Below are 13,516 nucleotides of genomic sequence, written 5' to 3' on the forward strand. Positions count from 1 at the left end.
AATAAATTTAAAAGAAAATTAAAAACAATAATTCTTTTGTAACTTTTTAATATTTTAAAAACCGATTTATATTTAAAATAATATAAAAAGAGTTTTATTAATATTTAAAAAATTTAAATAATAAATAAATTGATTTTAGAATAATAAAAACTATTTTTTACAATAAATAAAAAACCATAATTATTATTATTATTATTATTATTATTATTATTATAAGTATAAAATTTATTATAATATTGCAAAAATTAAGTGGATCGGATAAATATGCATTCATTGAAATATGATAATTAGATAGATTTGACGATTTTAAATGGTTGATGTTTTTTATATATAATTTTTTTCTCTTTACTCAAGTCACACATCAACACTTATATAAGGAGTAGATCCTCCATTTCATCCATGATTTTGTTAATTTATATCAATTTAATCTCTCATTTGGTCATGATTTTGAAATAATCACTTAATTTTTTTCCCATTCATCAATATATTTTTTAGGTCTATTTGAATTTATTTAGTAATGAAACGTTGTCATTATTGTTCAACAATGTTTGACTATTTTTAATATTTTTAAATTAATTATTTAAAGTTAGAAAATCCTTCTTTAATATAATACACCAAATATAAAATTCTTCTTCTTCCTCGCACCTTACAAAAATATCTATTGTATTTTCTCAAACTTATTGTCTTGTTCAAACGTCAAAAAATAGATAAACATTACATCAATTATATTCATGTTCATATCATAATAACTACATTCAAAATCATTAACAATAGTGTTTTTTCTTTATTAGGGTTTTTTCTCATAAAAACAAAAGACAACTGAAGAATTTCTTGATACATATTTTATCAAATCCTAAATTAACAGTAGTGTTTTTCTTTTTTTATAGATGGAGTAAATTGAGAGACATCATTCATCATTTTCGTTATTTTTTTTGTAAATATAGTATAATTTATAGAAAATATACAGAAGTAGAAGAATACATTAATGGAGAAAGAAAATAAAATTGAGGAAGAAAACTTATCAATAATATGTTATATAAAAATACAATTTGTTACAATTTAGTCTTCAATATTATTTTTTTATTAATTAATATATATGATAACTTTTCTAATTTAAATAATGTCAAATATTATTCTCAATATTATTGTGTATTAGTTAGTTCACTATATTAACTCAAAGACTCATAATGCGAATAGACTAATTTATTATACTAGATTATAAGCTTGTTGGATTAAAAATATGTTTTTGGTAAATAAGTTTTTCCCATCGACTTATAATTCATCTGAGATATTATTTCAAGTAACATTTGAGTTTATAACTTATAGTTTTTTATATTCCTTTTATAACCTTATTATTTTATTTATTTATTTTATCTTTATTAGGCTCCGTTGTTAAAATGAAGCTATAAGTTAGTTTATATATAGTTGATAATTGATGACTTATAGCTCAAAAACTAATTAAGTAAAATTAAAGTGTTTGATAAATTTAGCTTTTAACAATATAAAATGTAATAAAAAACATGATTATTTAATTTAAAATAATAAAAATGTGAAATTTTTATTCAATCTTCTGCCTATTGGTTTAGTCGATTTTTTTTTGTACTCAATCTATTTTTTTACTTCACTTTATTTCTTATGTTATCTTCTTCTCTATGTCGTTACACTTTATTTCTCGTGTTTTCTTATTCTCCATGTCGTTAGTTAGTTGATGTTATCTTATAACTTTCACTTTTCTCATCGACTTTTGTTTCTCCCGATGTTCGCCCAATTCACCTGATATGTCTCTCATGTTTTCTCGTTTATTTATTTTACCATATTTCTCTCATTTATGATTTTTGTGGTAGAAAATCCAAAAAAAATATAACAAAGTTCTAAATAAATAAAAAAATGGAATTCATTTTTTGGGGTACATTAGTTACATTTTTTTTTATTACAATATAAACTTAAATTTGAAGAGTTATCTAAAAGTTTAAGAAACTCCATGCGTATAAATAGTAATAGTAAAAAACAATTCATTTTACAATTTACAATTTGACATAAAAAAGTAAATTTAACTTTATGAATTTTTTGTCAGATAAATAAGATGAAATATTTTATGAGTTATTTTGGCAAGGAATTAAAGAAATTGAGTCAAACTATATTCATGCATATCTTTTTCAATTTTGTGTTATGTGACATAGATTTTTGGCATTAATAAGTTAATTTTTTTGGCAATGATTCAAAGAATTGATGTGTTATGTAGAAGTAATAGTATCACCCTAAAAAAACAAAAAAACACAAAAAAAAAAAAAAAATATAAGTAATAGCATCGAGAAAAAGATACTAAAGATAGTGGTTGAAGAGTAAGTTAGTGAGACGGTTATGTTTTATATATATAAATTAATAAAAATAAAATAATGAGGTTATAAATAGAAGAAAGTTTAAAAAGTTATATACTCAAACAATACTTGAAATAATATCTTAGAATAAATTATAAGTTTGTGAGAAAAACTTGTTTACCAAACACATTTATTTAATCCAACAAACTTATAAGTTAACTTATTGACATTACCAAATAGTGTCTTTATACAAAATAAGTATTTCACTCATTCACCACTCTATCACCCACTAGCTCACAGCTTCGCGTATATCTTATTCTCGTTGAACAAAGTTAAGTTTCTTTAATTTCTTGACAAAATAACTCAAAAAAAGATAATGTTATTCATTTTACGAGAAATCGATTAAGGTATGTATGGTCATATTTATTGTTATTTCTTTATATTCTAATTAAAGTTAAATTCATTTTTATGCCAAATTATAAATATAAATGAACTGCATTGTTTTTACGATTACTATTTATACATATATGAGAATTATTAAATATTTAGATAACTTAAATTTATGTCTGTATTGTAATAAAAAAAATAAATAATATAACAAAAGATAATAAATAAATTACATGGATATAGTTTTAATTTCAAAGTTTTGCTGTATTTTTTTATTTCTCAATAAAAATAAAATAAAGTGAAAAATTGATTTTAAAAAAGGAAAATAAAGTAAAACAACGCTCAAGAAAAATTGAATACAAATATCATATTTTTTGTTATTTTAAATTAAATAATTATATATTTTTATATTATTAAAAATTAATTGTATTAAATAATTTAATTTAGATTAACTAACCTTTCAACTATAAATTATCAATTATTAACTACCAAGTAACTTTTCAACTGTGAACTAATTTATAGTCTAGGGAATGGAGTCAAAGTTGATTATTTACTACTTGTTGATGTGTCAAAATAACACACCTGGTTGGATATAAAGAATATAGGTGAGAAGGTGTAAGTAGTGTGAGAAAATCAAATGGCAACAGTCTCTTGTAAGAACGACCCCGAAATTCAAATTTATTGGTGTTAAATTAAGATCTCTCTTACAAATTACTACCCGCGTCCCTGAATCTCTGATTCCTTTCTAGTAATAGTACTACTATACCATCATCAATCTTTCAAACTTTCATCCATACCTCCACGGTATCTACACCATCGTCGACGACGACACTTACTGGTACGCTTTTATTTCACACAACGAGCCAAGGTCGTGACGCCGATCTCTGATCTATATACAATATTGTCTGATTTATGATTTTTCAATTGAAAAATACATTAGACTTACAATTTAATTTTCAAAAGCATTAGAGTTACGAGATCCCAAGAAATGTGTCTTACATTATGTCTATTCAGAACTCACGCTTAAATTCTTAATACTTGAAGCTTGCTTATCGCTTGAAAAACTCAATCTCGCTGTACTGTTTACCCGATGATTTTATCCTAGCTATGTGAATTGTGCAGAATATACAATTAAATTATATACTACAACATGGTTTTTCTTGTTCATTATTATAATGTGTTTTAAATTGGGAGTTTTGTCTTGTTTACATGTAATTTTGGTTTAGAAAGCTCAGTTATTATAAGATAAAAGAAAATTTATTTTAATTTAATAAATTACTCAGAAAACAAAATTTATGCTGAGACGGGACGTGAATTGCAAGGTCAAGGTGTCTCAAGCATTGTTTGGCTATGATTTCTTTATCTTTAAATTGAACAGCATAGCTATGTTTGCTTCACCTTAGTCTTTCGCCGTTGCCCTTCATCCACTCTTATTCAAAGCACATAGTAGGCTCCAAAACTCCCCTAAGTAATGTCTTGCTCACAGCCGCAGGGGAAGTCCTTAACAGATTCAGCCCCCCACCCCCCATAAGAAACCTTATTCTTAATTTCACTGAATGGCCATGTTTTGTGTTTATTAGTACCTCTATGTATTACATATGCTTATGTTGATTTGCGCAAATTGGAAAAATATGAGGAATGGAAATTGCATTTGACTAACTCAGATTGATGGACTTTGCCACAAGATGGCTGTTTTGCAGTAAAGGGGGAAAAATTATGAAAAGAAAATGCCAGGAGTCAGAAAATTCAAATAGAGGCCAAGTTAGCTACCCCAAAGTTTGTTTATTCTCTGTATATTTTATTCTTTATCTATCTCTGGATACTTGCTCAGATGTTGAGAATGAAATGATTGGTTCTTGTTAGTTTTTCTTTAGATTGTGCTTGGAAAGTACTACTTTGCTGATGTTATATATGTTGTATGTGTGGTAGGTACTCATAGAGAGAGACGCCATGGTGTCTTCCACTGGGGTTGCTACTGCACAACCTCTTTTTTCTTTTGGATTGATTTCTGACGTCCAATACGCTGACATTCCCGATGGTCGCTCATTCCTTGGTGTTCCACGGTATTATCGGCATAGTATTCTTGTTCTGCAGAGAGCAGTTAAAGAATGGAATACTCATCAGAAGCATAAGTTTGTGATTAATTTAGGAGATATTGTTGATGGGTTTTGTCCCAAAGATCAATCTATTAATGCTGTAAAGAAGGTTGTGGATGAATTTGAAATGTTTAGAGGACCTGTGTACCATATGATTGGCAATCACTGTCTGTACAATCTTCCTCGAAGCAAGTTACTTCCATTATTGAAGATTCAAACCCTTGATGGTCATGCTTACTATGATTTCTCACCGGTGCCTGACTATAGATTTGTAGTTCTCGATACCTATGACATCAGTGCCATTGGTTGGCCTCAAGATCATCCAAGAGCATTGGAAGCCATGCAATTGCTTAGAGAGAAGAACCCAAATGAAGATAAGAACAGTCCAACAAATTTGGTAGGGGTTGAAAGAAGGTTTCTTATGTTTAATGGAGGCGTTGGAAAGGAACAGATGGAATGGTTGGATGGTGTTCTTCAGGATGCAACCAAATTGAAACAGAAGGTGGTTGTGTCTAGCCATCTGCCTCTAGATCCTTGTGCAGCAACCGAGGAGGCACTATTGTGGAATTATGATGAAGTGATGAATTTGATACACAAATACAATTGTGTTAAGGTCTGTCTTGCTGGACATGATCATAAAGGTGGATACTCCATTGATTCTCATGGTGTACACCATAGAGTTCTTGAAGCTGCTCTTGAATGTCCTCCCGGCACAGATGCATTTGGAAGCGTTTATGTCTATGATGACAGAATATCACTTGTAGGAATTGACAGAATGGCGAGTACAGACATGTATTTTAGTCACCAATAATTTCAATTTGTATGACATAAAGTGTTGATGTTTGGAAGACATTATTTAATCAATAATTTATAGAGTACCTATGATCTCTATACAGCATACTACTCAAATTTGAACGGCAACATGCTCCTTCCTTTTGAGAGAGGCAAGAATGCAACGTGCAGCATTATTGGGGTTAGTTACCTATGTGCTTGGCTAATTAGTCTTGTAAAACTGTTGCAATTTGGCTTAATTGCTTTGCATATTTTCACTGAAAACCTTATATTGATCATGTAACTGTTGTTTACATATTCTAGTCACTCAATCTAATACATATTAGGGGAATTACAATCCTTTAATCTTATTTGAGATAATAAACATATTATGTTGAGGTGCCGAACCACGTAAATCTTTATGTGAGTTATTTTATTAGATCAATAGTTTTTTGAGGTTTCATGGCCTCAATAAATATATAGCACCATAAGTGAATTAATAGCATATTTTCCACAAAATTTCATTGTTGAAAAACCAAACATAAATGTGAAGAGTGTTGTCAAGAGCGACAACGATGATGATAGAGGTCGAAGGTGTTTGATTGCATATACAGTGATGGTAATTGTTGAATAAGAGAAAATGAGAGAGACATATGGTGAAACCGTGTGTCTGAACTACACAACGGAGTCTGTTTTATATAGGCTCAAGGCAATAAATACAAAAATAAATATGGGAGATATTATCCCTACTTACATGATATGTAATAAATATAAATATATTTTCAACACTCCCCCTCAAGCTGGAGCATATAAATCATATGCACCAAGCTTGTTACATATATAACTGATTCGAGGACCTCTCAGAGACTTAGTGAATACATCTGCCAATTGATCATTGGAATTAACAAAACTAGTGGTGATGTCGCCTGATTCGATCTTCTCCCTTACAAAGTGACAATCTATCTCAATATGCTTGGTCCTCTCATGAAAAACTGGATTAGAGGCAATGTGCAATGCTGCTTGATTATCACATATTAATGTCATTTGTGTTGCCTCTTCAAATTGAAGCTCTTTGAGTAACTGTTTCAACCAAATGAGCTCACAAGTCACTAATGCCATAGCCCTGTATTCAGCTTCAGCGCTAGATCTTGCAACTACACTTTGTTTCTTACTCTTCCAAGATATTAAGTTTCCTCCAACAAGTACACAATACCCAGAAGTGGATCGCCTATCAATGGGTGAGCCTGCCCAATCGGCATCTGAATAACCAACTATCTGAGTATGTCCTCTGTTTTCATAAATTAGACCTTTTCCTGGAGCACCTTTAATGTATTTCAAGATTCGTATCACAATATCCCAGTGTTCTTGACAAGGAGAATTTAAGAATTGACTTACCACACTGACTGCAAAAGAAATGTCTGGACGGGTGACTGTGAGGTAGTTTAATTTACCAACCAATCTTCTGTATCTCCCTGAATCTAAAAATGGCTCCCCATGATTAGGTAGAAGTTTGACGTTTGGATCCATAGGAGTGTCAACCGGTTTGGCATTCAACAAACCTGTCTCTTCAAGAATATCCATAGCATATTTTCTTTGTGAAATTACTAAGCCGTCCTTAGATTGGGCTACCTCAATACCCAAGAAGTAGCGGAGCTTGCCAAGATCTTTAGTTTGAAACTGATGAGATAAATGTTGTTTCAATTGGAGTATGCCCTGTTGATCACTACCAGTTATGACAATATCATCTACATAGACAATCAAGTAAATGCACCCTTGGGTTGAGTGACGATAAAAAAGAGAATGATCAGCTTCACTTCGAATCATGCCAAATTGTTGCACTACTGTGCTAAATCTACCAAACCAAGCTCGAGGAGACTGTTTAAGACCATAGAGAGACCTCTGAAGTCGACAAACCATGGTAGAGGACTCCCCCTGAGCAACAAACCCAGGTGGTTGCTCCATATACACTTCTTCTTCAAGGTCACCATGCAAAAAAGCATTTTTAATGTCAAGTTGATGTAGAGACCAATGTCTGATGGCTGCAATAGAGAGGAGTAGTCTAACAGAGGCCATCTTAGCCACAGGGGAGAAAGTATCACTGTAATCGAGGCCAAAAACTTGAGTGTACCCTTTTGCTACCAAACGAGCTTTAAAACGATCAATCTTACCATCAGGACCAACTTTCACCGTATAAAGCCAACGACATCCTACTAAAGACTTTCCCGACGGTAAAGGAACCAATTCCCATGTACCACTACTCTGAAGTGCACACATCTCGTCAATCATTGCTTGTCTCCACTCTGGGTGAGATAAAGCTTCACCTGGAGATTTAGGAATAGAAACAGAAGACAGGGAAGACAAACAAGTATAATGCAAAGGAGAAAGACGATGGTAACTCAAGCCAATGTAATGAGGGGATGGGTTACGAGTAGGACGTATACCTTTACGAATAGCAATAGGAATATCAAGGGTCGGATCCGATAAAGAAGGAGGTGGCGGTGAAGGAGCGTCTGGAGTGACCTCGGTATCAAGAACAGGTGTAGGGACATGTACAACCGATGGTGGTTGACGACGACGATATGTCTGAAGAGGTTGTACAGTTGGAGGATCAACAAGAGGAGTCTCAAGTGGGACAGTGGGAGGGGCCACAGGAGGTGTCTCAGGTGGGGCATACGTAATAGGCTCTAATGGTAAAAGAGAAGGTGAAATAGACTTTGGTAGGTCCAGAGGAATAGTTGCAGACAAAGGATCAGGAAGCGACTCATAGTATGTAACAGACTCAAAAAATGTGACATCAGCCGATATGAGATATCGTCGAAGAGTAGGAGAATAACAACGATAACCTTTTTGGGACCGATGATAACCCAGAAAGACACATTTTAATGATCGAGCTGAAAGTTTGTCAAGACCAGGAGTGAGATTGTGGACAAAACATGTAGATCCGAAGACCCGAGGAGGAAGTGAGTGAAGAGGGGTACCAGGAAAGAGGATCGAGTGAGGGACTTTGTTATCAAGAGCAGACGAAGGCATGCGATTTATAAGATAGCACGCCGTTAGAACAGCATCGCCCCAAAAGCGAGATGGTACATTACCATGAAGAAGGAGAGTACGAGTGGTTTCAATAAGGTGCCGATTTTTGCGTTCGGCTACCCCATTTTGTTGAGGTGTATGAGCACAAGATGTTTGATGAAGAATGCCGTTAGAGGTCATAAAATTTTGAAATTGATGGGACAAATATTCACGGGCATTATCACTGCGCAAAGTGCGAATGGATACACCAAATTGAGTTTTAATTTCCTTATAAAATTGTTCAAAAATAGAAAATAATTCAGACCTATTTTTCATTAAAAATAACCACGTACAACGGGAAAAATCATCGATAAAGGTAACAAAATATCTAGACTCAAGTGTGGAAATAGTACGAGAGGGACCCCAAACATCTGAGTGAACTAAAGCAAATGGGGAGGAAGCTCGTTTATTAGCTCGATCAGTGAAATGACTACGAGTGTGTTTCCCTAATTGACACGACTCACAATTTAAGCTAGATATTTTGGTTAGATTAGGTACTAATTGTTGAAGTTTGGGAAGACTCGGATGACCTAACTGAGCATGTATAGTAAGAGGAGAATATGTGGTAGGGCACGCTGTTGATGGGTTTGAGAGATAATAAAGACCATTAGACTCACATCCGACACCAATTTGTCGTCCTGATATTCGGTCTTGCAAAGTAACATTGCAATTAGTAAATGTGACAACACAGTCATGAGAACGAGTCAATCGACTGATAGAAATTAAATTAAATGGGCATCCAGGCACATAAAGGACAGATTTAACTAACAGAGTAGGGAGGATTTGGACAGTGCCAATCCCTTGAGACTGTGTTTGGGAACCATTGGCTGAGACTATCCTAGGTAAATAACCAGATGTTGTGAGAGAGGAGAAAAGAGTCTTATTACCAGTAATGTGATCAGATGCACCAGAATCGAGAATCCATGGGCTATGAGAAGGTGAGATGCAAACAGGTGAATTACCACTTTGTGCGGCGGAAACAGCGGAACTCGAGTTCTGACAATACTCTCTCCACCGAAGAAAATCTTTATAAGTAGCCATAATCAATAAGTAGTTACCTAAAAACCAGCAGCGAAACAATGGCGGAATATGGTTTTTTTTTTCGATGAACAGTACCGCGCGATGAACAGTGTCGCTCAATGAACAGTGTCGCGCGATGAACAGTGAACAGTGGAGAAAAAAATGAACGAAAAAGCGACAAAGAAGGGTAAACCGGAATTGAGACACGGTTTACCGAAAAAAAATCTCACCGAAGGACAGTGGGTCCCGGGGTAATCACGGTATAGGGTTGTCTCTCTTAATAGGCTCTAGATACCATGTTGAATAAGAGAAAATGAGAGAGACATATGGTGAAACCGTGTGTCTGAACTACACAACGGAGTCTGTTTTATATAGGCTCAAGGCAATAAATACAAAAATAAATATGGGAGATATTATCCCTACTTACATGATATGTAATAAATATAAATATATTTTCAACAGTAATGATAGAGTGCAACCATTTCTAATAATACTGGATAATTCTCTTAATCATACCATGTTATCTATTTGGGGAAGACAATCTTTATAGTTTTTTTTTCTCGATTTGATTGTTGTTTTCAATTATCAGATCATCACTTAACTACCAATCTACCATCAACGTTGACAGTAACAAAAAGACCGCATTGGTATAATATTTGAAATTGTAATTTGTAATATGAGAAATCATTTGGTGACAAATAATACATGAGAGATCAGACTATAACCCAAAATAAAGATAAGAACCAAAATTATAACTAACCTATAAAATATTTCTTTATCACACTCATGCTTAGCACAAGTATTTCAACTAGAAAATTTATATTTTTACTCATGTTTAGCGCATGTACATCAACTAGTAAATTTATAATACTATTATGACATAAAAAGAATTAAACTCAATGAAAGTGTGCAGCAAACAATATTTTACCAGATCATAACAGTAGTATATTCATAAACTAATTAACTAAAAGAGAACGATGGGAATAAAAGACTTTTGTATTTTTGCTTTGGTGTTCCTGATGTCTATATCATTACTGGTCACCACCAAACACTAGTCCTCACTTTCCGGGACACCAACTCTCATTCACATGCATGAGTCTTTATGTGGCCAAATACAGACATTCAGTTCAGTAATCTAATGTTTATATATAATTTCTGTTATATAGTCATATGTATACACTATTGTATTATAAAATATAATTAGATAACGTACACATACACCTCTGGTTGATATAATATAACTCAGTTTTCAAGACTAGATCAAGAAAAAGTAAAAGAGTAGTATTTTCCAACGGAGTAGATGACAGATGTAGATAGATATGGACACAGATGCCTCTGGACAGAGAATTATTGTTGGGCACGTGCTTTGTGACAATCTCTTCCCTCCATTATGTACATTTGTTTCTACAACCCCAGCTTTTTTGGCCCCACAAGCCTTTATCAGTTACTTAAACACATAACTGTGTGGTTGGATTGAAAGTGACTGCAGAATCACATTGTGATATTATAATTTTAGCAAAAACTATACTTCAAAGCTTTAACAAATTCATACTGTCAAATGTCAATTATCATAAGTTTACTAAATTCACTGTTATCTAATCGTGCATAAAAGTATATATTTTTTTAATTATATGGTTATCAAAACAACACCTTTAGGCTGAGACATATCATGAATGATACATACTTTTCATTCAACCTTCCAAGCATATAAAAACAAGCAAAACTCTGATGATGACTCACTGACACAATGACCCTCCACTGACTCAGAAGTACTACTACTCTTTGTCTGAGTTGATAAGGGAGTGGATGAAGATGAGGATGATAAAGGTGGTGAAAATATAGACAGTGGTGACATAGAATTAGATGAAAAAACAGGCTTAAAAATGAACAAAGCGTGCTTTAAACCAGGACTAAAAAGCCAATCATGAACATCCCAATATACCTCAACTCTCATTTTGTTAAGATGAATTGACTCATTGCCTCTAAATTTCCATTGCAAATGCTTCACATGAATCGCCAAGTGCCCATCAAATCTTATCTCCATCTCTGGTTGAACTTGAACTTGTACCCCACTCGTTACAGAATCTCCATCTCCAACATTATTATTATTTACCTTATTCTTGCACTTTATAGAAATCTCATGACACCTACCTTTCTCATGAAACTTAGCTTTAGTAGAGAACTTCCTCTTCCCAAATATATGTTCCTTTTTCGAAACAAGAATCGGATCAATAAGTGATGGTCTACAACCAGTTCTTTTGTATGCTTCTTTCTTTAGATCGCCAAGAAGCAACACAACCTCTTGATCACAAACAACTGCTACATAGTACTCTGAAGTTGGTTCTGTTTCACCATTGAATTTAGCAGCTTTGAGGTCCCAAAAAACATCGACAGGTTTTCCATCAACCGCGAACCGCTTTGAACCTTGTTTCCTCCAAAAGTACCATGGTTTCAGCTCAACTTTGCAGCTATATTGAGTTGTTTCCCTTTCTGGTGTTTCCACTGATACTGATAGACCATGAAGCAACAAGTTTTTGCACCATGCGATTGTGATCAAACGGCAGTGATCAGCTAGTTTTGTTCTGTATACTGACATGTAAACACTTCTACCTGAACGTGTCACAGCTCCATGATGATGATCATCATCACTTGCAGAAGAAAAACATGCAGGAATACCAATTGAGTCTTGCATTGTTCTTGACGAGTTTAAAAAAAAGTGAGAGAAGATGAAAGTAATGTGAAGAGATTGGAGTGAGAAGGAATTTAAGATAAGTGAGGAGATGAGAGAGATCTCAGTGACAAGCTGTATGAAAGCTATGCCAGATGTGTTATTGGCAGCATTATTAATGAGATTTGAAAAAAGAAATAAAAAAAAATGTGTATTTATATATCCAAACTGGCGTATGGACTGGCAATGACTGAGAGTTACAGAAGAACAACTTTTTTTTTTATAATTTTTTTATATTATATACACCTGTCTATAATCTCTTACCTGTCACCTCTTTTAATTTAATGTTTATTTTATTTTGGTTTAATTTAACATTTAATTGTGAAGTTGAAACTAGAAAAACTTGTTTTTGAATGCCAAGGTGGTTTTGATTTGCTATTCAAAAGTGCATACTTCCAGGTATAGGTAGATGCAAGAAGGCGATTTTTCATCAGATTTGGTGTATGGATGTTTACACACTAAGGATAGGAGAATCTTAATTATTCATGACAGTGCATGAAAGGGGACTATAATATGATCCAGAATAACATGTCAAAACTAAAAGGGAAAAGAATTTTGATTAAACCTTTTATCGTTAAACTATTATTCTCACTCCTATTTAATTCTGAACCATAGAAATGCAATATCTTTAAACTATTTTTAATTCGGCAAATTAATCTTTAAATTATTACACCATCTTTTATTCGGAAAGTGACTCATGGAATTACTTGATGGATTGAGAATAGTTTAAGGTCTATTTACAATTTTTTTTTTATAGTTTAAAGACTAAATTGAAGATTTAGTCAATAATTTTATCACTTTTTTAATGAAATTTCTCAATCTCAGCGTTTTAGTGAATTTTATGTACGTTGTGTACACATATTTAATTTATTTTAATGCATTGTTTAATAAACACTCTATATCTTTATCCTATCACTTCAAAAAAGTTTACTAAAAAAAAGAGTTCTCGTAGAATTTTTTATTATTAGAAAATATGATAAATTTTATTATAATTAATTCATACAATTACGAGATTTTGAATTTGACTTAACAAAATCGATATTTGTCAGTTAAGCTACAATATAAGAAATAATATTGTAGAATTTATTAATCTAGTGCATTTCAACAATAATTTATTTATTTTTAAT

At 32.6% G+C, this 13,516-nt stretch overlaps 2 protein-coding genes across 6 annotated transcripts; one reads left to right on the forward strand and one right to left on the reverse strand.

Annotated features, from left to right (window-relative positions):
* Positions 1-3,294: 3,294 nt before the first annotated feature.
* Positions 3,295-5,979, forward strand: LOC101505685 (manganese-dependent ADP-ribose/CDP-alcohol diphosphatase). Of its 5 annotated transcripts, none has more exons than XM_004501806.4 (3): positions 3,295-3,543; positions 4,391-4,481; positions 4,635-5,979. In XM_004501806.4, exons 2-3 carry the CDS (start codon positions 4,422-4,424, stop codon positions 5,610-5,612), a joined length of 1,038 nt encoding a protein of 345 aa, XP_004501863.1. In that variant the 5' UTR covers positions 3,295-3,543; positions 4,391-4,421; the 3' UTR covers positions 5,613-5,979. The 5 variants fall into 5 exon arrangements, with proteins under 5 accessions (XP_004501863.1, XP_004501864.1, XP_073224681.1 ...); XM_004501807.4 differs by having other exon boundaries at positions 4,391-4,466; XM_073368580.1 differs by having other exon boundaries at positions 4,406-4,481.
* A 4,855-nt stretch (positions 5,980-10,834) lies between these two features.
* Positions 10,835-12,692, reverse strand: LOC101507614 (uncharacterized). The gene is made up of 2 exons (XM_004501810.4): positions 11,604-12,692; positions 10,835-11,144 (listed from the first exon to the last, which is right to left on the reverse strand). Exons 1-2 carry the CDS (start codon positions 12,351-12,353, stop codon positions 11,106-11,108), a joined length of 789 nt encoding a protein of 262 aa, XP_004501867.1. The 5' UTR covers positions 12,354-12,692; the 3' UTR covers positions 10,835-11,105.
* Positions 12,693-13,516: the final 824 nt, after the last annotated feature.

This window comes from Cicer arietinum, chromosome 5 (genome assembly GCF_000331145.2).
Source record: "Cicer arietinum cultivar CDC Frontier isolate Library 1 chromosome 5, Cicar.CDCFrontier_v2.0, whole genome shotgun sequence".
In the NCBI taxonomy this organism is placed as follows: Eukaryota; Viridiplantae; Streptophyta; class Magnoliopsida; order Fabales; family Fabaceae; genus Cicer; species Cicer arietinum.